Source organism: Neospora caninum, chromosome VIII (genome assembly GCF_000208865.1).
Source record: "Neospora caninum Liverpool complete genome, chromosome VIII".
In the NCBI taxonomy this organism is placed as follows: Eukaryota; Apicomplexa; class Conoidasida; order Eucoccidiorida; family Sarcocystidae; genus Neospora; species Neospora caninum.
In genome coordinates this window covers 6,028,785-6,054,237 of record NC_018395.1, presented here as the reverse complement: position 1 = coordinate 6,054,237, position 25,453 = coordinate 6,028,785, and the positions used below count along the sequence as shown (strand labels likewise).

At 65.9% G+C, this 25,453-nt stretch overlaps 1 protein-coding gene across 1 annotated transcript; it reads left to right on the top strand.

Annotated features, from left to right (window-relative positions):
• Positions 1-1,100: 1,100 nt before the first annotated feature.
• NCLIV_037570 (conserved hypothetical protein) lies at positions 1,101-25,347 on the top strand (the record flags this gene model as incomplete). Its single annotated transcript, XM_003883958.1, has 7 exons — positions 1,101-6,701; positions 7,365-16,130; positions 16,646-20,095; positions 20,719-22,959; positions 23,190-23,609; positions 23,876-24,625; positions 25,147-25,347. The coding sequence occupies 7 exons, from the start codon at positions 1,101-1,103 to the stop codon at positions 25,345-25,347; spliced, it is 21,429 nt and encodes a 7,142-aa protein (XP_003884007.1).
• Positions 25,348-25,453: the final 106 nt, after the last annotated feature.

The following is a 25,453-nucleotide window of genomic DNA, read 5'->3' as shown; positions in this document are numbered from 1 at the left end:
CAACATGCTTTTTCCTACTAGTTGGTGGGCGGAGAAAGGAAGGCGTTTTCCCTGCAGATCTTGTGCCGAGTTCCGATGCCACCTGCTTGCCGTGTAACACGTGACTTGGGTCACCTCGCACACACTCCCGCCTCGAAAGACAGACCGTCGGTTTCCAAATCGAGGACACTTGGCAGTTTGCACCAGAACGTCCGTTCCTGTTCCACCGGGCTCATGTCTCCGTCCACCGAATTGCACACGGCGTTGTTCTGCCGGAACCGCCGTCTCCTCCCGTGCATGCAGCGTCGATCGACAACCGCGCACATTTCGGTGACCGCATGCGCCGCCGGCTTTTGGAGACACTGCCTGCTTCGAGCACGTGCAAAACCCTGGAGAGGCTGCGGCAGTCTTTTTGGGATCTCCGTTTCTGATTTTCCTTCTACCCGACCGACGGACACTGCGTATTTTCCCGCACGGGCACGGGACGGTCTCAGCTGCCTTCGCGCTCGGCTCCTGTGTCCTAGATTCGCCCCACTCGGGTGCGGTTGCACTCTCGTGAGCAGAGCCCGGATTCAGTCTTTGTGGATTGCGGACAAGGCCTGACGAATCGCGTGTACAGATCACCTGCGACCGGACGCGCCCCGTTGCCTCTCCCCCTCGAGGGCGGCACGTCGCAACTCTTTTAGAGAACCTCGGTGTGAAGGTCAGAAGATCCATGCACATGGGACGGGAATCGCCTTTTCCGCAGTTGCGCGACCCGTGTCTCTTCGTCGGCTCTGCTGGCGGTAGTGGCGCTGCTGACGCTGGCGAATTCCGCGTCAAAATATGCCGCGTCGCTGCGCAGTAGAATTGGTTTTTCCTTGCCTCCACTCTCCGGGAACCTCGAACCCCGTGGCCGCCACTCTGGATGCATGTGGCGAGTCGAACCGCGACAGCTGCTGATCGCCTCCCACACACTTGCAAACTGTGCGAGAGCCGGCGCTACCCTCTCGGGCCCAGCATGGAAGAATCTGTTTCTCTGGAGCTAGGCACAGCCCGCTGACGCGCACATATCGTGCAACGGGACAGGCACCCGCCTCCACGTAGAAACGACGGATGAGACGCCTCTCGCGAGGGCCACGATGACGCTCCTGGGGTTGTTGCATGTTCTCCTCTTTCTGTTCGTTGCCGTCTTCCTCGTTCTCCCGTTTCTCCTTTCTCTCCTTCTTCCCGCCTGTATCCGCCGTTTCCCGCTGTCGAGCCGTGCGAAGCGCCGACTTCTGTCAGCCGTACGGGGAGCGACAGCTTCTGCGCGAACGCCGGGAGAGGCTTCGCCGGAGTCGCGCGGATCCTCGCGACCGCAGGCTACCCAGGCGCCGACGGGAACCGGCGCGTCCAGAGACGCCGGTTCCAGTCCGCGCAGCTCGGGCCCTGAAGGCGGGCTGAACCTGGATGGCAACGAGTGGTTCCTCACATTCGTCTCCATTCGGTATGCAGGCTTCCTCCGCTTTGCCGATGTCTCCTTACTCCTCGAGCAGGGACCCGTCAGCGACGACGAGCCTCCCGAACTGCGTGCGCCCAGCGCGGGCACTCGCGGCCCCGCCGAGTCTCCAGTTCCCAGCCCTCCGGAGGAGCCACGGACGCCGAGTCGAGCGGTGGAGGATCCCACTGAAAAACCCAGCGCAGTTCCAGCGACCTGCGACACTCTGCGTCTTGCTGCACGCATCGACGTCGACGATGTCCGCCTCCGTCTCCGGTACATGCCTCTCGCTCGTACGTCGCCCGGCGGTGGGGACCGCGTGTCCTGGCAACAATGGATCGACGGCGTACAGCGACGCATCGCGCCGTTCTGCCGCTGGATTGTCGAAAGCGTCGGTTCCCACGCGAACGCGGCAGTGCACCCTTTGCCGCCGTGGCTCCGCGAGCGACTCTTGTCTCTCGCACGCGTGCCCTTCTCAGAATCGCCGGCGGAGCGACAGCGCGCGCCCGAGCCAGCAGCTGGGCCCCAGCCTGAGGAGTTCCGTCCGGCCCAGAGCGGGGAAGAATCGGGTGACGCTGTGGAGTTACCAGACTGGCGCTGGACGCTGCGCTTGCTCGTCGAGTGCAGCACTGTGGGTGTGCACGTCAGCGTAAACGGCGAGGCGCAGGCTGAACCTGGAGACTCGGCTCAGCGGGCTTCCGAGTCGGATCCCGGCGAAGCGTCTCCAGGGAGGAAGAAAAGAGGAGGCGCACGAACCAGCGGAAAGCACGACGGCGCTGGAGGCGCCGAGCCAGGCACGGACGCCCCTTCGCGCCGGGCCACCAAGCCGACAGGGCGCCTGCAAGGCTGTGTCGCAGCCCCGTCTCCTCGCTCGGTGGAGCCGAGCCCATTCGTTTCTTCTCTCCCGCGGTGTGCGTCGACCGGGCTGCGGAAAGCCTTGCATGCGCACACTGCCGCCGGGGCCTCGGGGCGGCGCGACGCGGCAGCGATTTCTGGGGAGGACATCACGGACGCAAAGAAGCCCGCGGGGACCGCCGAGCGGCGATCTCTCTCGCGCGCGTCCTGTGAAGACAATTCCTTCCTAGCGCTGGTTTCCCTGCGGTCCCGCGCTGCTGGAGCGCCTCTCCGCTGTTCGCCGCGGGAAAGCAGTCGAATGCCGGCCGCAGAACCGAGAGGGGCGGCGCAGAAGGAAGGAGACAAATGGAGTTGCCAAGAGCCCGCGCGCGACGGCGTTGAAGAGGCGCCTGCATGTCCTCCCGAGGCTTCCGTCCCTCTTCGTGCCGGGTGTCTCGCGTCGGCTGCTGCTGGCCCGCCGGCTTTGCCTGCACCACATCTGAAATCTCCGCATCGCGGGGCGCCGATTCGCGCGCCGCCCGCGCGGGCGAGTCTCTTCCAGTCCGTTCTTTTCCTCTGCACTGTCCACCTGGCTGCCCGAGCGTGTGCCTTCCGGGTCTCCCGGCTGTACCTCAGCGTTCTCCTCTCTGCCTCCTACGACAGCTCGGAAGCGGACCGTGAGCGTCGCCAGTACGACCGCGAGGAAGAGCTCCATCTGAGGCAGCGCGTCGTCTTCGCGTCCGCGACCAACCGGCCTGCAGGCGTCTCGGCTGTCTCGCGGGATGGCTTCGCGAAGCCGGCGCCGCACAGCGAGCCGTCAACCGACTTGGGGTCGGCCTTACTGTCTCCGTCTTCTTCGGGGGCCTCGAGGACGATTTCGGCGTGCTTTGTAGTCGTCGTTGAAGACTTGCTGGTCCTGCCAGGAGGGCAGTTCGCGTCGCTCTACGTCGACGTCGCCGTGAAGCAGCGACTGGCGATGCACGTGCTCCACCCGTCGGAAGACCTCCACCGGATCCTGCCCAGCGATGTGACCCACTGCGTGAATCCGCTTCCCCGGTTTCTGGCGGCCGCTTCCGCGCTCCCTTCCGCGCTCCCTTCCGCACAAGACGAAACAGGCAGAAAGGCGGCCTGCCAAGACGGCGCAGGATCCCGGCACAACGCGGGAGATGTCCTCGGGCAGACGCGGGAGAAAGACGCTTCTCGGGACACTCTGCTGCTGGAAGCCTCGCCTGGCCTCGGCTACGCAGGTTCCTTCCTTTCCTTCTATACGGACCGAGTCGGGGCGTCGCCGTCGCCAGGGTTAGCTGGCCCTTCGTCGGGATCGGACGGCGGCGTGCCGAGCAACCCAGCCTGGTGTGCGCCTTTCCAAGGCCTCGCTTCTCCCCCTCCGCGGAATGGTCCCCGCCCACAGGCGGGTGGGCCGCTCCAGTCTGCGTTCCCGCCGTCAGCTTCGCCGCTCGACGCCGCCTCTCGCTGTCCTCCCTCTTCTGGATTTGTCTTTGCAGCTCCTTCGCCGCTGGGCCGGACCGCCTCGTCTTCCACTCTGTGTCGAGCGTTCGCTGACGCCGTGGCTGCCTCCTCGATGCTTCTGCCTCCGCTGTTCGTCACCGCGTCCCTCGATGTTCGCGTCTTCCTTGACACTGCCATCTCGAGCGCAGCCTCGTCGCCGCTGGGAATGTCGCCTTCCGCCGCGCGACTCGCGCTTTGCGCAAAGGACGGCGACATGGCGCGCGTGCTTCAGCGCGGAGCCGACCGTCCCCAAACGAGGCGAAAGCGGCCTGGGAAGCTGTGCTCAGTGCGCAAGGTCAAAGTCGAGGCTTCGTCGGACCTCCTCATCAACCTCCCGCTGAATCAAATCGGGCGGCTCGTCCATCTGTACTGGGCCTTCATCTACGCCGTCCGCCTCCGCAGTCTTTTGCGCCGTTTCGCCCCCGGGGCCGAGCAGGCCTCCGCGGGGCGTCGCGCGCTCGCGTCTCCGCAGGGGGACCGCCCCGCACTTGCAGCGGATCGAGACGAGCAAGAAGAAGTCGAGCTGGCGACGGAAAAAGTGCCGATCACTGCGGCGATTTCGCGCGTCACCGTCCACGTCTTTGAGCGGTCCGCGCCGTGGGCACTTCTCCTTGACGCCGCCCAGGTAACTGCGCGGGTCGGAGTCGAGACCGTCCACGTGCTTGTGTGTCCTCGCGCGCTCCTCCGGCAGAAAGAAGAAGAGGAACGTCTGACGCTCTGGGGAAGCACAGCCAACGGCCGTCTCCCGACCGTGGAGCGACAGTCCTCGCGGATGTTCTGGGGAAGTCTCCACAGTCTGCTCCAGGCGCCGCGCGCGCGACTGGACACCCTCCCGGAGCGGAGCCAAACTGCGTCCCGGCGCCACGCCCCTCTCCGGCGTATGAACAGAGTGGAATTCGGCGCACTCGCGACCGAAGCGGCGCCAAAAGGACAGGCGAAGAGGCAGGGCCTAACGCGCAAGAAACAGCCAGAAGGCGAGTGGGCAGTTGTCGCGCGAACGCGCTTCCGATTTGCAGTCGAGGCTCCGTATGCGCGCCTCTCCCTCGCTTCTCTGGAAGCGCCCGAGACGCCGACTCTGCCCGGGCCCTCCAACTTTGAAGAGACGCGAAAAGGATGCGAGGCGCGGCTGACGAGCCAGCGCTCCGCTTCTGCTCCCGGGCCGTCTGCCTCGGCGCCTTCCTCGAAGGCGCGCGAGGCTGCGTCCTCGCCGCCCGTCACGCTGCACGGCGCCGTGCGGCGAGACCGAACAGCGGTGGTGCACGTCGTCGGAGAGGTCGCCAGCCTGCATGCGGTGGGGAGTTGTCAGAAGCTGCCGCGGTGGCGACAGAGCGTGCGACTGACTGCGGCCGCTGGATGGCTTCTCTGGGTGGAGAGGGGCCTTCTGTATTGGTTGATGCTTGGCCTGCATCTGAAGAGCGTTTGGAAGCTGCAAAGTAAGGCCGCGAAGCTCAAGCTTGACGCCGCCGCTTCGCGCCTCTCCGGCGCAGCCCGGGACGACTGTCGCGCAGGCGCCGAGGCGCAGGATCCGCACGCGCCTCAGCGGGACCAGTCTCAGGACGAGGCGCTCGCCTCTGGAGACAATCGGGGGCGGGGGAAACTTCGCAAAGCAGACGCCTCTGGGCCTTCGTCTGCTCGCCGCAGAACCCCACAAGCCGACCGAGCCGCGCGGGACGAGGGCCCGCCGCAGACGGCGACGCGAACGGTGCGGGCCGGAGGGCGAGGCGAAGGGGCGGAGCAATCCGAAGGCTGTGCATGCGCCCGCGAAGAGAATAAAGTACCTGCGCCGTCCGAGCAGTCGGGAGGGACTGGAGACGATTTGCAACGCGGACAGAACGGAGACGAGGCAGAAGCGAGCCGTGACGAAGACGGCGGAGAGGACGCAGCCACACGCGAGGACGGCCAGACGTCTGAGGCAGACGAGTGGAGAGAGCTCCGGAGGCCGTTCATGCATCCGACGGCTTCCTTCGCGGCTCCTGTCTCCACCGAAGCGTCCTTGAATCACCTGCTGGAAGCTGAGAAAGACCTGCCTGCCTTTGAAGCCCGGTGCGCGCATTGTTTCCACGCGAAATTTTTCAACATCTGCATCTTCTCGCCAGTCACGCCCCTTCCACCTGCTTCACCGGTTGCGCCTTTATTTCCGCGGCCTGCGACACCCACCGACGCGCCGCACGCCCAGCCGTCTGAGACGGTCGAAGGCAGAGACGAGCCGGCGGAGCCCCGGAGCGAAGACGCAGCCAGTCGCGAAGGAGCTGAGGAAGCGCAAGGAAACGAGGCTGGGACGCGCGCAGCGGTCGCGCGCCTAGTCAGCAACGTCCTCGTCGTTCACTCCTCAGACGTCGCGGCTTCAACGACGGTCGCCATCTTGCCTTTGCGCGTTGCTCCGGCGCTTCTCGAAGTGCTCCAGTCTGGGTCCGAACCGAGAGAAGCAAAGGAAGCGGAGGACAGCGCAGCAGGCGAATCCACTCTCGCGAAGAGGGGGGCTTTCGCCCAGGGTCAGGGAGCAAGGGGAGAAGGCGCTTTGTCGATTCCGGGGCTTTTGGGGGAGCGCGCAGCCCAGACCCGAGACGCAGGGAACGAGGCTGTGTCGCGGTTTGTGCCGTTCATCTTTCCAGGACGTCTTGCGCAGCTCTGCGCCTCGGAGACGACGCCCACGGGTGCTCCGCGTGCCACCGCGAAATCGCCAAACTCGCGCTCTCCTGAAGCGAAACGGACGGACTTGGGGGTCGCGGCGGACGGCGTTTGCACTGCGGCCGAGTGTGCGTCTCTGCTGGTCTGTTTGCCGTTCGCCAGGCCCGAAGTGTCCATCGAGATCGGTTCGCCCCGCGGCCGCGTATGCGCGGAGTTCCTTTTGCCGCTCCAGAATCTCCTCGGCGCCGCGCAGTCCGACATGATGACGCATCGCCTCGCGAAACTCAAGGCGGTGAGGACGCGGGAGGGCGAGCGACGCGCAGTGCAGAAAAAAACCAACGCCGAGAGCCCCGCGCAGTGTAGAAACAACGGCGAGAGGGTATTCGCTTCGGCCTCGAACGGCACGTGGCGGAGGCTGCGTTTTTCGCGCTCCTTTTTCGCTCTCTTGCGTCGTCAGCACCGAGAAGAAGCGATGTCGTGTGTATGTGTAGAGAAAACGTTCGGGAGACCCTACGGGGATCGGCGCGACGTGGGCCGCTGCCTCCAAGCCGTGAGATGCGTGTGCTCTGTTGTTAAGTTGGTTGGCTTTCTGGGGGTTTAAGCTGCCGCGGCCTCGCGTTTTCTTGTGGTTTCTCCGTTGGGCGCCTTGAGAGCAGCTGGTGCTTCTCGCAGCGGGGAAGATGCACGTCGCCTCCCCCTTTTGCGGCGATTCATCACATGGGGGGCTGTGCCATCCCCGCCCCTGCCAGTCTCGTTTGGCGGGTGTCAGCGTTAGACTTTTGTTTTTCGTGACCTGGTTGCGTCCGCACGACTTGGTGGGCGCGACGCCCTGGACTTCCGTAGGAAGTCTTAATTCCCATCAGTAGGCAAAATGCACGCGTAATAGAATCATAACTTATCCCCCGGTACGCATAGGTCCCGTTGTTCCGGGTTGTCGCTTCACTGGTGCCTGCAGGATGTACCGGTAGCCGGCGCAGCGGAGCCGCGGATTTTCGTTCGCATGTGCGACTTGGATTTCCTCCTCACCTCGAATTTGGCGCTCTCGACGGAGCGTCTCATCATCGGCGTCCAGCCGTTAGTCTCGCCCCCCTCACCGTCCCCGACCGAGTCGATGGCTTCTGCCTCGCCGAAGGGCCGGCCTCCACCGAGAGAGCGGCTGGTCGCCACCTCTTCCGGGGCCCCGCCGTCGCGTGGGCGGCCGCCATTGCTTCACCCTCGCGTGGACGTCGCGCTCAGTGCGCCGCACATTCGTTTCGTCTCTCTTTGTTCCTCTCAAACCTCTCCGGAGAGAGGCCGTTCTGTCGGCTCGCGCGCGCGCGTCTCTCCAGACACCGGTTTCGGCCGGCAAGCGCATGGGAGGTCTCGCGCCTCAGGCGCGGCCAGGCCCGCAAAGAAGTCGGCGCCGAACCCGATCGCGGTTCCCGAGATGGGCACTGACGAGTCCTGTGAGTTCTGCAGCGAGGAGTCGCTGTCTCCGTCCTGTCGGAGTGGCAGCCCGTCGCCCCTCGCCCTGCCTCCACTGACTTCGGTGTCTTCTTGCTTGGCGTTTGTGCCTCTCCCGCTCCCCCCGCTCCTGCGCTGCGCCACGGTGCGTGTGTCTGTGAACGCCAAGAAGCCTGTCCAGGCCATCCGCTCGCGTCCAGACTCCTCGCCGAGCGAGGTCGCTGAGCCTACCCAGGGCGTCCCGGCCCTTCAGACCCTCCCGCCGCCTCTCCCTTCACGCGAGAACGGACCTTCGTCTTCCGCGGCGCTCAGCCCCGCCACGGCCCTTTCGAGCTCGGAGGCGCCGTCGCCTTCTCAGGGCTCTGCGGAGTCTGTCTTCGTCGACGCGCGCGCCGACTTCTCGCACTCCGCCGTCGCTGCTCCAACCCGTGGTCCGTCGTCGCCGAGAACCCCTTCGCCCTCTTCGTCTGCTGCTGGTCTGGCCGTCGGCGATTCCACACACGAACGTCCACAGCCAGATGGCCGTGGAGATGCTGCTGGCCTGGCCGTCGGCGATTCCACACACGAACGTCCACAGCCAGATGGCCGTGGAGATGCTGGCCTGTCCGTCGGCTCCGCTGTCTCCGCCGGCCTCGCGCCGGGCACCCCCTCGACGCAGCGGCCTCGTGGGACGTCCTGGGAGCAGCAGCGGGTTTGCGTGTCGATCATCGGCTGTGAGGTTTGCCTGCCGCCTCTGAGCTCGCGTCGGCTTCCGGCGGGAGGCGAGGACGCTTCTCTTCTCGCTCACCTCATCCAGTCGGTTTCAGAGAGCACGGTTGTCATCCTTCGCACCGTCCACGCCGCCTGGCTCTTCAACATTCGCTTTGCTCAACTCCAACACGGCCTCCTGGCGCTCGACGCTGCTGCGCCCAAAAACCCGGGCGCGGTTCCCCAGTCCTCCTTTCCCGTTCTCGTCCACCCGTCTGGCCTCTCCTCTTCGCGCACCTCTCAGTTTCCGTCTGCGCCGTCTCCACGCCCCTCGCGGGACTCCACTCAGAGCCCGTGCAGTTCTGAACGCAGCTCGCCCCCGCCTGGGCCCGCATGCAGCAACCCCGCGGACGCTTCTCTTTCTGGTGCGTCTGGGGGCGACTCTCCGCCACGCGCTGCTGCTCCGCCTGCGCTGGACTCTGGCGCTCCGGGGCCCGACGGCGAGTCAACCGAGCGGAACGGGCCAGTTCACTCCTTCGCTTCCTCTGCTTCGCCTGCCCTCAAAACGGCGGTCGAGCTGACGTTCCGCGACTTCCACGTCGCCGTGCTCGCGCCGTCCGCCATCGGCATGCGCTTCCCGACGCCGCGTTCGTTTCTGCCAGTCTGTGGAGACCACACGACGAGCGGCGAGGCTGTGGGCGAGGGCGACTGCGCGAGGGCCCAGACGCTTCGCTCCAACCGCTGCGGCGTCACGGGCGCAGACCTCTTCCTGTTCCTGCCGCCTCTGGTGGTTCTTCCGGCCTTGCGAGCCGCTGTGGCGCACTTTCGCGTGTCGGAGTCGGCTGGAGAGGTCGAGGCTATCAACGCCACAGTGGCGTCTCGGTGTTGCGCGCGGTCTTCCTGCTTTCTCTCCCATTTCCCGCAACCAAGTCTCTGGCCACGCATCTCTCCCCCGCTCCTTCTCTTTGGTCTCTCCTCCGCATCCGTCGCGCTTCAGGACTCCGACACGCCCGGCTGCGCCTGTCTCCTCCGGCGGGCGGCTGCGGCCTCCTTTGCGCGTCCGCACTCTTCAGCCTCGCCCTCAGCCGGTCTCACCGTTGCTCCGGCGACTCCAGGCGCTCCGACGCCTGCCGCGCCCCAAAACGCAGAGACAGCTGCCGCGCGAGAAGACGCGAACGGGCCTCCGATTCCTCTTCTCGCTTCTGTGTCTGCTCTCGTCGGCAGCGAGACAGCGCGCGACGGCGACGGGGCGTGCACCGCGAAGCCGTCTGTCTCCCGTCAACCGAGCGAGAGGGCGGCGAACTCCGTCTCTGCGTGCACGCAGACCATCGGGGCGCAGGACGCGAGTGCGCGGCGTCCGGGCCCGCACAAAGCGGCACAGTTCGATCCTGCAGCCTCGACGGCAACGGCCGCTCTCTGCTGCAAACGTCCGTCGGTGGTCACTCAGGTGATGGTGGAGGACTTCTGTGTCCTGCTGTTCTCCCCGGGGGCTTCCCGAACGCTTTTCGCCTCTGCTTCGTCGCCCACGATGTGGCCTTTGTTTCAGCGGCCGCGACTCCGAGACGCGACGAGCGACCGCGACGAAGCGAGCAGCCCGGGGCTGCGAGTGGAAGTGAACGCCGCGCCGGCGTGGGTGGTGCGCGGCTCTCTTCTCCACGGCGCCCTGGTCCAAGAGCGCGCGGTTCTTCGGGTAGACTGCTCGCGCGGGGAGTCGCGTTCCGAGAGGGCCCTGTCGAGGCGCGGAACCCGCTCCAGGGTGTGTCTCCCGTCGGGCCCCGCAGGCACTCCGCGCGACGGTCCTCCGGCGCCGGGCGCTGTCTCCTCGGCCGCCCCGACGTGTGTGTCGCCCTCCGGTCCAGCGGCTTCGTCCGCCGGGACCTCTGTCCCTCTGCCGCCGCTGTCTTCCCGCCCCTCGTCTGCCTCTTCAGACAGCACTTACGAGGCCGAGATCGTGGCGGTGACGGTCCACTGCGACGGCGGCCTCCAAGTGCGGTGCTGCGCGAGTGTCGCGGAGACAGGCGCTGCGACCCTCGTGTCTCTCCGTCTCCTGCAAGGCCTGTGGGGCGCGACTGCGGCCGCAGAAGCCCACCGGCTTCAGGGCGCCATTGCGAAGGAGACTGCAGTCTACCAGGCTCATCAGCTGAACGCCCGCCGACAGGCTCGCATCGCGGCTGCAGCTGCGGCGGCCGTGGATGGCGTCGTCCGCGCGGGGCCGCTGCCGCCTGGCGTTCCCTGCGACGCGCTGATTCAGTTGGCGTGGGCGGACGCGGCGCTGCAGGACAGACAGCGGGAGAAGGCGCGACGCTCCGCCTTGAGGGCGTCGCGGGCCGCGGTCTCCGCGCGGCGCGTGGCGCAGGCGTTTCTCGTCGACGTCTCGCAGTCTGCTGGAGCGGAGGCGCTCTTTGAAATCCGCGGGGTGCCGCTGCTTCGCCTCGCAATCCCCCAGGCTGCGGCGAGTGTCCGCGCCCAACTCGCCTGGCCGTCGCCCTCGCAGAGCCTCGCGGAGGGACGCGACCAGGCGAGGTCGCGCAGCGCCGACAGAGACAAAGAGGCCCAGAGAGAGGCCGCAGACACGAGGACGGAAGCGCAATCGTCCGGCAGGACGGGCGCCGGTGACGCGCAACAGTCGAGAAGATCTGAGGGCTGGGGACAGGACCGCGGAGAAGAGAAGCGCGACGGAACGCGAGACGCAGAGAAGCGGGCGCGGCTGGCACCTTCTCCTCTTTCCCTCTCAGCATCCCTTGAAGCTCGCGTGGCTCTTAAACAAGGCGTCCAGTGCACGACGATGGTGACCGCAGGGCGCGAGACGGCGCCGGGTCGGGCGCCCTCGCGCGCAAGGACCGTCTGCAGGAGCGAAGTGAATGCTGGGGGGCGGCGCAAGCCGGACGCGCGAGGAGGCGAGGCTTCCCCGCCACGTCTCTTACACGTTGCGCAAGTCGACGTGTCCCTGGCTGCTCACTTGTTGGGAGACGCAGCGTGCGGGCGTGGGCCACGAGGCAGCGCAGGTGCGCATGGCTCTGGTCCCGGAGCAGGCGCGTCTCCTGACGTTTCTCCTGACGCAGGGCCGAGCGGAGTTCCGGAGAAGAAGGCGGAGCGCATGTGGCTTAGAAACGGACCCAAACAGCTGCCGTTGCGATGCGAGCTGTCCGCCTCTTCCCAGCCTCGCCACCACCTCCGGGTGTCTGTGCAGGCACAGGTGAAGGGCGTGCAAGCGCCCAGGCGAAGCCGAGGCGGCTCTGGCGCGGGAGCGCCTGCCCTCGGTCGCGGCCAGGGCGCGTCGGATTCGAAGACCGAAGCGAAGAGGGACACTTGGAGGGAGAGCGTCGGGAGTGAAGGGGGGTTCTGTTTCGGAGCGGCGGCCGCGGAGGCCCAGCACGAACTGCCGCGCTTTGGTTCTGCCTCTACCCGGCACCTCACGGCCAACTGCCTGCCCGAGCACCTCGCGCTTTTCCTTCAGCTGGTGGGGACGCGGACTGAACAGGAGCGTTTGCTCCTGCAGCTGAAAAGGTGGAAGGCCGCACAGTCTCGCAAGAGTCCGTCTGCAACGTCGCCACTCGCGCGCTTGACAGAGAACCTCACAGCGGACGTTTTCCTGCACTTTGCGGCTTCGGATCTCCACGGGAAATTCGCCCTCGCGCGCGCATCCATCGCTGGCGTCGAATATCGCGACGCGCTTCACTTTGGCCCCGTTCCGGCTTCTCGCCTCTTGCCTTCCGACACCCGCGGAACTAGGCGGAGGGAGGCGTCGCACTCGCGAGGGCCTCTGTCTCCTCGCCTCCACACGTCGGCCAGGCCCCCGGCGTTCGCGAAAGAGACACTCTGGCGACGCGAAGGCGTCGATCGGAGCAGCAGCTCCTCAGAAGAGAGCGGAGGCGAAGAGAGGAGCTGGGCGGGACGCGGCGAAAGCGGCTCGGTGGACGCCCCCATGAGGGGTTGGGAAGTGGCGTCGAGTTCCTCTCTGTCGGACGGGCGAGGAGGGAAGACGAGTCGAAGGCGCGCTTCGCTGGAGCGAAACGAAATCGTCCCGCGTCTTCCGCTTGCAGAGAGAGAAGACGGAGACACGACGAGCGGGCACGGCGCGGCAGGACGCCTGCACAAGACAGGCCGGTCGCGCGTCCTCAGGATCGCGAGACAGCACAGAGAGAGTGACGAGGAGAGCCCAAGGCGAAGTGGAGAGAAACAGCGTCTGCTGGCCTCCGGAAGGCGGCACTCGCTCCCTTCTGGTTCGTCCAGCGAAGGGAGTCACCGGAGAGGAGACAGATGGCAAGCGAAAGAGTGCAGAGCAAACCACCGAGCTGCAAGCGCAAGAGGAAGCACAGCCTCCACGCGACGCCCCTGGTTCGAGGGTCTGGGCACGTGGGAAGGACATGAGGAAGGCTGGAGCAGCAGCGGGGACACGAGCGGCAGCAGGAAGAGGCGGCCTGCGCAGGGGAGAGACACACGAAGGGCGACTTCCTCAGGATTCAGCAGTTCTGCGACGGAGACAGAATCGGACGACGGCAGACGAGACTGCGGCCGCGCCTTCTCGTCCGCGAGAGAAGGCGGGAGGCGCCGTCGTTCTCTAGAAGGGGAGACGGCCGAAGAGCCTTCGCCTCTCTGGGGCAGAGAAGCCGGGAGCGGCGCCGACGAGGCAAATCGCACGGCAGGCGTTGTGGGGGGTGCCGCCGCGAAAGATCCGTCGGTGAGGGCGGGGCGGCAGCGAGAAGGTGGGGCAGCGACGCGAGTGTCTCTCGTTGACCTCGACGAGCACTCGCCCCTGCCTTTTCGGTCTTATTCTCGCGGCTTCGCGCCGCAGTCTCCCGCGTCTGCGCGTCTTCCCGAAGCGCATCGCGTGGACAAAACCGCCGCTGTCCCTTCTGGAAACCCCTTAGCTTTGACCACCCGACAGTGCGTGCTGACTGTCCACCACACGTTCTTAGGCTTTGAATGCCCAGCCGCGCCCGCATCCACGTCGCTTCTCTCCAACCGCGCTTCTGGGTCTGCGCGTGCCTCGCAGCCGCGCTACCGTGCCGCGTATCAGCTGTCGGGCCCCGCCTCGGGGCACTGTTACGTCTCGTCCACCCCCGTAGCAGGCGGCCCCGCCCTTCAGTCTCCTGGAAGCCGAAAACCCGTGAGAGAGAACCCCCCCGCCCTTCCCGCCCAGGACTCTCTGCTCGAGGCTCGCCACGACGCGCCTCTACGGTTCGGGCACTCGGCGCACGCGGGTCCGAACCCGAACGGTCCCAAGGGTGTCCCGGCGCGATCTGTGCCTGAACCCCTTGCTTCCGTTGGGAGTCGTGAGGGCGACAGTTTCGGATCGTCTGACCCCTCCCTCTCGTCCTCGTCCTTGCTCTCGCGTTCGACGTCGTTCCCTATCCACGGCTCCGCCGACGGCGCAGGCGACGGCGGGGCCGCAGACTCGGGCCCCAGAAAGGCGCGACGCGCGGCAGGCTTCTCGCGGCGAGTTCCCGGCACTCTCGGCGTGTCGCGCTGGGGCCTGCGCGCGGGAGGCCTTTCAGAGTCCGTCAAAGACACCGAGAGAGACATGGACGCAGGGAAGGCGCTGCTGGGGAGCCCTGGCGGAGACGGATTCTCGGCGGCAGAGCATAGGAGAGCCGGAGGACACAGAGACGAGCAAAGCGAGGGGCGAGGAAGAGCTTTTGGCCGCGTCTCGCCGGCGGCGCTCGCGCGCCTGTGCGGGGTCCGGGTCCCGCCGCCTGTCCCTCCGCCCCAGTCCCTCGTTCTGCCCTTCGTCCGAGTCCCTGGCATTCAGGTGGAAATTCTCCGAGAGAATGAGACGGTGGGCGAGCCGGGAACGCTCGGGCAGGGCGTGCAGACGCGCGACGAGGGCGGGGCGACGACGGACCGCGAAAGCTGCGGCCCCGACGGCGCCCGCCGAAAGCGGCGGGGCGTGTCGGGCCGCCCACGCGAAACGCGTTTCACGGCCGCCAGTGGCCGCGAAGCCGCTTCGTCCGTCGTTGCTTCCAGTCCGCCGCCTAGGGTCGGCCGCATGCAGCTGTTCTGCATCGTCAGTGCGCCGACCGTCTTGGTCTCGCCCTCGACCTTGGTGTGCATTCGCCACGTCGTCCTCCTCGCGGATGCGTGCCGCGCCGTCGTTCTCTCGTTCTGCGAACAACTCCGCGACGTCGCTTCCGACGTGTCGGTTCGCGACTCCGCAGCAGCCCACAGCCAAGACGCGCGCTCTGGACAGCGAGACCGGGCTGCGGGCTCGCCCAGCTCGCCCGCCTCAGGGAAACGCAGCAAGTCGTCGGCGCCTCTGGTGGTTGTCGAAGTGACGCTGCTCTGTCTCCAGCCCCAGGCGAATGCGCATTTCATCGAGGCGACCGCGCGGACGCCTCCGCTCTTCCCCGGCGTGCCTGCGGCCCTACCTGCTGCGAGTGTCCGCCGCGCGAACGTGCCGCCGCTGGCGATCCCGTTCGCCACCTCGGCCTGCACGAGTCTCGCCTTCTCCGCAGCGTCTTTGGGCTCCGCTGCAGCCTCCTGGCCCCGCCGCGCGCGGCCTCCTCTGGCCCTGGGCGAGCTCGGCGTCGACGATGCTCTTCTCGAGCTGCGAAGAGACGTTTTCTTCCGGGTCGTCGGAAGCCCGTTTCTGGCTGCCTCGCCCTGGCTCTTCGCCCCGCTGGCGGTCGACCCCGCCGGGGCCGCGGCCTGTGCACAGGGCGCTGGAGACGCGGAAAACCCGGAGAGCTGTCTGGAGCTGCCGTCGCTCTCGCCCTCGCCGCTGCTCCTGCCCGGCCAGGTGCGGCAGGAAGCCGCCCACGTCGACGTGATTCCTCTCCTGCAGCCGTACGCGAAAATCCGGTGCGGCGCGTGGCTACACCGGCAGCTGGAGCGGCGCGCCCGAGGCAGCGGGCGTGCATGCAGCGCCGAGGCCACGGAACAAGGATCCGCCGAAAGCCGAGGGAAGGAAGGGCGACCAAGCGGCCGAGGCGAGTCGGGCAAAGAAGAGGCGCGAGAATCGGACGAGCGACAGAAGCGCCTCGGTGAAGGAGAAGAATTCGGAAACAGATCCGAGTCCCGCGGGACGACGAATGCGCGGGAGACTCCGGAAAGAAGGGATCCGAACCTAGGTGTTTCGCGTGACAAGGACTTCCCCAAAAGCGACGCGAATGAAGGCTCGTGGGGGCTGCTAAAGACGCCGTTGCGTCCCGAGCCCTCGCCCTTGTTCATGCCTCTGGATGCTCGCCCCGGAACAGCCGGTCGGAAGCAGGTGTCTCACTCGGCGACCTGTGGCCGTCCGCCAGACTTCTGTCCGCCTTCTCTGGACAGAGCCACCGAGCCGTGGGCGTCCTCTCCGCCCTCCTTGCTCCTGCAGTCGCTGCCCAGCGATAGTCTACTCTTCGCCGCTCCCATTGAAGCGCCGGGGGCTCCAGTCTCGCTCGCGCTCATGAGTGAAGCAGCCCGGCGGCAGGGGTGGGGCGACTGGCCACAGAGCGAGTGTGTCGAGGTCTTTCCTTTGGACGAAGAGGAAGAGAAACAGGCTCTTGCCGAAGAAGAGGCGCTCGAGGATCTCCGTTGCTCCCTCGGGGACCGCGTTACGGCGCAGTTGATTCTCTCTGCCTCGCAGGTCGCCTTAAAATGTCGTATAAAGGTAGGCAGCTTCTTGGGGAATCGAGCCCAAATGGCGACAGCCACTTCTCTCTCTGCAAACCTTTTCTCTTTCTTTCCCGTCCCCCCTCGTTCCCTTCCTGTGCCTCTTTCTGTGCTTCTCTGTCTCTCTCTGGTTTTCTCCTTTCTCTTTCTCGCTCTGTTCCTCTCGCTCCTCTCCATAACCCTGTGCCTCGTGCATGTGGCCACGGCACGACGAGAGGCGACGGGGGGAGTCATCGGCAGCCAGGCAAATCGCGTTTGGCGGGTTTCCATCCCAGCCGGCCCTCTTAGGCCTTGCGTCGAAATGACGCTCCTCTCAGGTGGGGGTGGGAGGGGACGTGTTCAGCTGATGGGAAGAGCGGCTGCACTCCTCTGAGGAACGACGCGCCCTCGACTTTTCAACAAAGCAGTCGGCACCCAGCTGCGAGTCGTCTCTCTCTGGTGAAGCGCCGCGAGACTCAGGGTGGCGTTGCCGCATTTCGTGCTGGCTCTTCTTTCCTTCTCTGGTTTTTTCAGATTGGCGGTCGCGGACAGGCTGCGTCCGCGTCTCCGACGTCGTCCAGGATCTCCATTGACCTTCTCGGTCGGGTCTCGCCTCTGTGCGGCTCTGTTGCCTCGCTCGCAGCGCCCGGCGGCCTGATGTGGCACTGTGGCACGAGGCCTCCGCGGCGGAGACGGCGTCGTTCGCTTCAAGGTGCGCGTCAGTGGGGTCGGCAGAAGCGCCGCAAGAGCGAGGGAAGAGACGAAGAGCGCGGCGACGGGGGCCGTGCTCGCGCGAGTGACAAAGGGAGGAAAGCCGGGACAACGCGAGGGGTTGACGCCTGCGAAGGCAACGAAACGCGTTCAGTGCGCTTGGGAGCCCGGGGTCGCGATCTCCGGAGCCTCGAGGAAGAAGACGTACACCGCGTAGGAGCGGTGCTGGACACGGCGACTGAGAGCGACACCGATGCAGAGTTCTTCGACGTGCCTCGCTACTCCGTCTCCAATTCGTCGAGGGAATCCTTCTATTCGATGTGGAGTCCCGGACACGACCTAGACGAGACCGAATCGGAGCAGCTAGAGGACGCTTTCCCGGCCAGGTCGAAGGAAAACGGCAGGCGCCGGAGTCAGCCGAAACCGCGCCGCCCGAGTCGTTTGGCGGGCCGTCCAGCTTCTAGGTCTGCTCCAGTGCGGCAGAGGAGCAGGGGAAAACCCACACGGGGGCTCCATTTCCCCGTCGCGACGGGCGGTGACGCGTCGCGTCGCCCTCTCTCTCGCTTCCGCCTCGGAGTAGGGAAGTGGGGAGGAGAGCGCCGAGGAGGCGAGGCGAGGCCGCACGGTTCCCAAGCCCTGGATGCATCGGCGCTGCTGCCTTCGGGTCTCCTCCGGCAGGCTCGGGTCCTCCGACGAGCCCAGAGCGCCGCCTACCAGCGACGGAGAACCGTTTGCCAGGCCAGTGGGAAAATCGGCGAACGCTGGCTCTCGCTGGACAGAGAAGAAGAAGGCGATTTCGAAGAAGGAAGAGCATCATCGGGAGGCGATCGCTGGGCGTGCCAGGGCGACGAGCGGCGCCGAGGAGCGTACCGTCTTAGCCAGACCACTCTCTTCCTTGAGCGTCTCGGCCGCGCCCGCGACCGGGGGAAGAAATTGGAACGCGAGGAGAAAGGCGACAGCCGCAGGCCTGCAGATGCGAGCGAGACGTCGCCAAGTTCCGATAGCGAGTCATGGAGGTGCGCGTCCGACTCGACAGAGGACGCCCTCTTGGAGAGCGCGCTGCCAGCCGAAAACGAGAGAAGACAGGGAGGACGACGCAGAGGCACTCCGTTCTTTTCCGCGCCCCAGCGTCAGTCGATCTCTCTCGCGGCGCGGAGGCGCCTCGCCGGGCCACGTCTCGAGGCCCCGAATCTCCTGGCGGACGGAGTCTCGCGTCTCACTCATGCTTCGCCGGCTCCAACCGACTCTCGGTCGGGTCTCGGAGGCCTGCCTACCCGTCTCCGAGCGGCCGAGACAGGCTCTCCTCGCCAGGGCGACGCCGCGCGTGCGGCGAGGCCAGGCCGCGCCAAGGCCTTTGACGCGCTCGCCGGTCCTGCGGCCCCACGGCATTCGAACAGCCCCGAGGCACAGCTGCAGCCTGTGGACGGGACGCGTGAGAACGGAGCAGCCGCCGAGAGCCCCGCGAAGGGGAACGGCCGCCAGCCGCTTTCTCGCTCGCCGTCCCGCGAAACGCGCCGGACCGTAAGTCGCGACTCCCAGAGCGCGACGCATGCGAACGCTCCAGTCGTCGCCCAGAGCGGAGCACGGGGCGCGGGACGAGGGCGCGAGGAGCGCGGAGACGCCTCGGGCTCGGCGCCGCCTTGCGATCCCGGTGCGCCGCGGCGATGCGCGTCCAGAGTCACGAAGCCCGTCCTGTGGCTCTCCGATCTGTCGCTGATGGCCGAGACTGGCCTGCCGATGGGCCGGTCTTCTGGTCGCCTGTTTTGTCACACGTGTCTCCTCGCGTCGAGCGCGGACGTCTGTCGCCTCCTCCAGAACCTCACGCACGCGTTTCTGCTGGTCCGCACGGTGAAGGTTCCGCGCCGGGCTGCAGCGCTGAAGAAGAAGGCGCCGCTCTCGCACCTCGCGATGAAGGCGCCGACTGCGTGCAAGGGGACGGAGTCCTCGCTGCCGACCGCGGCGGCCGCGGCGCCAGTCGTTGCTGGCGACAAGCGGCCGAGTCTGGCTTCGCCCTCGTCCGTCAAGGCCTCGCGCGGCGCGATGGCAGCCTCTGCGGCTGCGGCCGCCGCCTCTGCAGCAGCCGCGGCCATCCGCGGCGCAACCGGCGGGCTCTACTCGGTCGTCTCCGGTTCGAGCTCGCGAGCGAAGCGAGGGCCCTTTGACCCGGCAGCTCAGGCCGAACTCGAAAGCGGTGGTCCCGCGGGCTCGCGCGCGGACTCACGCAACGCAAGCGGCGTGGCCGCCGGGAGGCCTGCGGGCCGCCGAGGACGCGGCAGTCGCAGCCGACTCAGGAAGGCGGGCGACGGCGAGGACGACCGGGGCGGAGGGCCCGGGTCGTCAAGTGAAGACGAGGAGGAAGAAGACCTCGTCTCGCGATTCGGCGGGAAAGACGAGGACTCGAGCGTCGAGGTAGGCCTCGAGGCGATCAAAGAAGACCAACTGAGTTCCTTCGCGCCCCCAGTCCCCTGCGCTTCGTCGCCGGCCAGACCGCAGCGGCCGGGGCACAGCCGAGGCGACGCAACCAAGCCGGGAGAGCTAGGCGCCTCCCTCCCCTTCGCCGCGCGAGAGAAGCCTCAGGCGCCCGCGTCTACGCCTGCGCAACCCCGCCGCGCCGCCCTCTTCCGCTCGGCCGCCATCCGCCGCCAGCTCCTGGCCTACTTGCAGGCCGAGGAAGAGCGCGGCTGCCGCAGCTCCTCCGTCCAGGCGCAGGCGAGAGACCCGCGCGAGTCGGCGCGCGGGCGAGCGACGGCGGGCCGATGCCGGAGCTCCAGAGACGAAAGCCAGGGCGCCCCAGACGGGGCCGGCGGGAACCTGCGTTGGAGGCCTCGGTGCTTCAGCGCAGAAGGCCGAGGCCGAGGCGGCGCGGACGCTTACGCCGCAGCGGCTGCCGCAGCGGCGGCTGCAGTCGAGGAGGAACGAGAGATGCGAGAGATGCGAGGGAGAGAAGAAAACGAAGGCGAGGACGGCGACGCCGTGAGGACGCGGTCCGGTGCGTGCGATACCGGCGTGCCGGGGGGCGACCGAGCGGGAGAAGGTAGAGGGAGAGAGGGAGAGATGCGAGAGAGAGAAGACCGCGAAGGTGAAGACTCCTCAAGGCAGAGCCCTCCCGGCGCGGGAGAAGAAAAAGTCATCCTCGCCGATGTGCTCATCAACGAAGTCTGCTGGTCCCTTCTCGCCGGGCCCCATAACCTACCCTTCTGCTGCTTCACTGGCCGCCGCCTTTCCGCCGCCGCCGCCCTCCAGGGCTCCAAAGAACAACGCAACAATCTCGAGGTAACCTCACGATCTCCCGAATTGACATTCGCGCATGTATATATATATATATATATTAAAAATAGGTAGATGTAGAGAAAGAGCTGTAGATGTCTGCGTTTCTGTGAGGCACACTGCTGCTGAGGGCGGCACGCCGGTTTGTGCACCTCTCGGCTTCGACATCAAGGCAAGGAAGCAGAGGCGGGAGGCGACAGGGTAAAGGTGGGAAACGCCGGATAACCTGAGGGAGAAGAGAGGGGAGGACGGGGAAATGCCTACGACGGTGGAAAAGCTGAATGCCGCCTGGCGCTGTGTCGTGTGTGGGGAGGCGCGTATCAGTCGGCACCTGCCGTGTCTCCTTTCTTTTCCTTGCACAGATCGACTTGGCCGAATGGAGCATTCTTCAGCTTTTTCCGCGAGACTTTCCGGCCGTCACAGGACCAGGCGGAGGTTCTCTTCCTCGTTCGCCTCCTCGACGTGGACACCCCGCTGATCCGGTGCATGTGCCTTATTCTTCTTATGTCGCTTTTGCCCACCTCCCTCGGGGCGTCGGTTCAACCCCTCCTTCTCGCCGCCGCTCAAGTTGTGTCTCAGAGTCTTCGGCTTCCTCTGCTTCCTCTTCCTTGTCTCGGTCTTCCTCACAGTCTGCCGAGACTGCATCCTCTCTCGGACCAGCTAGGGCTTCTCAGGGCGACTCGGAGGGTCGGGTCCATGTCGCCGGTACCCCGGTGAATCCAGGCTCCTCTCGGCCGCACGAACAACCGCAGGATGCCGCCGTCGCTTCTCTTCCTCACGAGTCTTCTCCGGGTTCGGCGCTCCCGCCCCTGCCTCTTGCGCCTGTGTCGCCTGTGTCTTCTGCGTCTGCCGTCTCTGCGCTTTCTTCTGCCTCTTCTTCGGCTTTGTTTTCTTGCACTCGGGACGCGACTGTGGGGCGCGGTACGGGAGTCTCCTCCGGAGGCGCCGAGGCCCGCCGCGCGTCTCGTGGCGCCTCCGCTGTGCTCCCTGCGCCCCGCACGACCCGCCCGGAGGACCTCGAAAAGGCGACGAGCAGTTTCTTCTCCGACTGTCGAGACGGCCGCCCGGACCAAGGCCGAGCGCATCCCTCTGCGTTGCCCGCCCCGCGGCTGGCCCTCCAGACTGAGAGGATGAAGTCGCTTCTCAAACGTCTGGGAAAGAAGCGAAGAGCCCCGGTCGACGGGGCAACTCGCGACGACAGCGCCGGAAACCTCGGGACGGCCAGCGTGCTGCAGCTCGCCCTCCCCAGCTCCGCGGTTGCCTCCGACAACGCACAGGCTGACGGAGCCAGCACGATCACTTCTGTCTCGGCAGCGGGGAAAATGCTCTTGTCCAAGTCTGTCGTGCGCGACCGAGCCTTGCAAATGCTCGGCGGCCTGCGTAGAAAGCCTAGAAGGGGGGAAACTGAAGGCGCAGATGCCCAGAACCAAGCGGCGCGGGAGCCCGCGTCCGGGCAATGCAGTCGCGCAGAGCCCGGCCCGTGGTCAGAACTCCGCGCGCGCGAGGCGGCGCTCGAGGCGCGGCGCGGCGCAGAGAGGGCCGAAGAAGCGGACAAGCGCGAGGACGCGCTGGAGCGCGAAACGAGCTCGTACCAGGAAGCAGAAAGGGCCAGCAGCGCCCCGGGAGGGGTTGGCGCGCTGGACCGGCGCGGCGACGACCGCGGAAGCCCGTCCAAGGCGTCGGTGGATGAAGTCGCGGGGGAACGACGAAGACCCGAAGGAACCCTTGAAGCGAAGGAAAAGACCGAGAAGAAAGAAGAGACGGCCGACGCAGCGGGAGAGGGAGACGACTTTGCCGAGGGTAGCAGCACCACCAGCGCGATGTTCTCTGCAGAGCCCTCGTCGAGGTCGAGTTCCCGAGACCTTCCGTTCTTCCTACCTTTTCCCTCCGTTCGCCTCATCAACCGCGCGAAGGCGACCCAAGGCACTCCCTCCGCCCACCGTATCCCCTTTTCGTCAGCGGCGAGTCCTTCGCTGCCGCTGCTCGGGCCCGCCGCGGCGGCCCTGGCTGGCAGTCGAGGCCGAGCGGGTTCCGCGTCTCCTGCGCTGCCTTCGGTTCTGGACGATGCCGAGTCTTCTCAGTCTTTTCCGCTCTTGCCTTCCTGCGCGTCTTCAAAGGTCGAGACAGGCGAGACGGACGAACGAAACGAAGACGAGGGAGCGCGGCTCCGGACCCTCGTCGGGGGTGCGGCGCAGCCGATCCGTTCCACGCAGCTGCCCCAGATCGGCACTTTGCACGCCCGAAACAAGTTCGTGGGCGCTGCTGCACAGTGGTGCAAACGGCAGGTGGACATGAGGCTGAAGCGCAAAAGCAAAGCGTTTTCACAGCCTGCGTCTAGCCCGGCCGGCGGGAAGGACCAGGATCTCGCTTCCTCCGTCGCCATGCCGTCCCTTCTACCAGGCACCAGCACGACTGGCGAGAGTTGCCAAGGGGAACGCGGCGCGGCAATGAACGCGAAGCCCCGCAGAAGGCACCGCGGCAGTGGAGACGAGGCCGGAACCCAGGGCGAAGGAGAGAGAGCGCGGGCAAAGGAGAAGCGACGAACACGGAGACGAACGGCGGACGACACGCCATTCGCAGCTGGGGATGCGCACGACGCAGACTGGTGGGAGGGCGACGAGCAACGCAGAAGGCGAAGCCTGATGTGGCAGTCAGCAGAAACGAACGCTCTGGAGGCCGCCGGTACAGCCAGCGAAGACGAGACACCGAGTGCCCGAGCCGATTCCGTCGGCGACGGGGATGCGTGGAGACACCAAGAAGACACTGCCTGGTCGGAAGCGCCGTTTTCTGCAGCCGAGCTGCTTGTCCTTCTCTTCCCCCCTGGCACTGTCGCCTCTCCCGTGATAACGCCGCTTCTCGACGTCCTCCAGGTGGGTACACCTTCGCTGGCGAGGCGCGGCGACACACGCCGCTGGTGGGCACGAGTAAGAAGCGAGAGAGCCTCGAGAATCGCCGGCAAGGAAGGACCTAATCCAGAGGGAACAAAGCTGCCGTAGAGCTTTTCTTTTCGTCTCTTCGCTCCTGCGAAGGGGCGCCAAGACAGTGTGCCGGAATCATACCTGCAGCGCCTGCGTGCGAACTCTCTGTCCTTTCCGTGCAGCCAAACGCAGCGGTCGACGACGAGCAGGACGTTTTCCTCGATCTCTCTGCGTACCGGAACGCGTTCTTTCTCCATAGCCCAGGCCGACCCACTTCGTCTCAGGGCGGCGGTGCCTCCCTTTCCTCCGGCTCGCCGCTTTCGGCCTCGCATCCGGAGCACGAGAGAGCGGGGCGCGGCCGACGCGAAGGCCTCGAGTTTGCGTCGATGCGGGGCGGCGCGGGAAGGCTGGGAACGAAGGATGACCGGCGAAGGGAGGCATTCGACTGGAATGAAGAACTGGAGGGCCGCAAACGCGGCAAGCTCTTGGAGCAACTTCTGGGAGACCAAGGTGGGCACGGGCCGAGATCGAAGGTCTCCGCACATGCGATCTCAGTTCGATGCAGCTGGCGATTCGTCGACCTCGCCGGCACCGTATGGCAGGTGAGGCGGAGCGCGTGTCGTGGCAAACGGCGAGAGGGGCGGCAAGACAAACAACGCAAAGCAGGGGCGCGGAAAAGAGGAAACAGCCGGAACGAGGAGCTAGGGAGGCCAGCGACGCATCCGAGTATATACATGGGGGGGGTGGGGGGGGGGGCGTGACGCCACATTCCGCAGCTGTTGAAGGCGAGGGCTGCAGGCCTACCTGTGCGTTGCGTCCCCTGCGCATGCATTGGTCTCTGGAATCGAAATGTGAGGTGTATTCGCAGGTTTTTGATTCGCTCATTCTGCACATCGACCCTTTGCGCGTGCGCCTGAGTGCCAACCTCGTGGAGCAGCTTTACGCGTTTTTCTTCCCGCCGACGTCTGCCTCGGCGCCTGCGGAGCTGGTGCTCGCTTCTGCCAATCCCAAGGGAAAGCATCCGGGCATCGCCGTTGCGGGGCCGGGCCATCCCAGTCTGGTGTCTTCTCCAACGCCGCTCAAGGGTGCGAAGGCGCTCACCGGCCCCGGCGTCCCTGCGTCGTCTGGTGTCGCTGCTCAGCAGGCCTCACCCAGCGAGGAAGGCCCGAACACGGCGAAGGCGTCGAGTTCCGCTGCGCGTTCGCCCTCGAGTCAGCCTGTGTCTCTGGAGGAGAAGGGGCTCGAGGACAGGGACGCAAGAGGGAAGGGCGAAGGTGGGAGCCTCGAGGCCTCGTCGGACCCGCCAGGTCTCACTGGCGGAGCGTCGCGCCCGTCGTCGCCAGCCTCGTGCTCTCTCCCGCCGGGAAGTGCGGCATTTGTCGGCAACGAGGGCAGCAAAGCTTGTTTCCCCCAAGCAAACACCGCATATGCTCCCTCTGCGCCGTCTCTCGTCTTCATTCGCCACGTGCGCATCTCGCCAATCGTCGCTCTCGTCCGATACCGAGGCGCCGTTAACCTCAACGACGTTCTGCTGGAGTTCAAGCCTTTCGTTCAGAGAGACAAACTCAAGACGTGGAAGGCGATGGTAGACAAGTACATCTGGTTCGTAGGCAGACAGGTGAGTCGCGAAGCGCAGAGATCCGCTGAGAGGGGAGAGGCGGAAGGCAGTGCACATTGGGCGGGTCATTCAAGCCTTTTTTCTGCCCCGCCGGCGAAGAGAAACGCGGGAAAGACAAGCGGGAAACGACACGCGGGAAACGACACGCGGACGTGGGGAAAATCGCGAGAAGGCGGCGTGAGAGGAAGCAGGATGGAGCCTGGGGAGAGGGAGTCGGGACACGCAGGGAGGAAGGGAACGGAGAAGAAAGAGTGGCAACCAGGAACGAAATGAGCGGCGCGCAGGGGCTGCAAGAACAACAGTGAAAATCCGCAGGCAGATGGGGAGGACGACACGCCACAAGGATGAGGATGCGGCACGGCCGCCCCACCAACGGAAACCAGCCAACTAACCGCGTCGAAGAAAGCACCAGCAAGAGCAAGAGGGAAACACGGGCGCGCTTCCCGTGTGTCGATCTACGATATATATATATATATATATATATATGCAAGTCGAACTGCATTCGTCTATGGTGTATGCAGGCAACTGGTCGCGTGATCAGCCACAAACTACGAGACCTCATCGTGCGACGAAAGAAACCGGCTTTCTTTAGTCGAACCAAAGGAGCCAGGAAGTCGGTCGGAAACGGGCGGTCGAGCATTGGAGCTCTGGGAACGATTCGAGCCCAAGGGAGTGTCTCCGAAATGAGAAAGAAGCACATTCTATTCGGGAAGAAGTTGTAATGTGGAGAGAAGGACGACGGTGGCTGAGGCCAAGCATTTGTGTCGCTCTTTTTTACCAATTCTTCGCACGCCTCTTTCAGACGAATGTGTGTGAGCGGTAAAACCA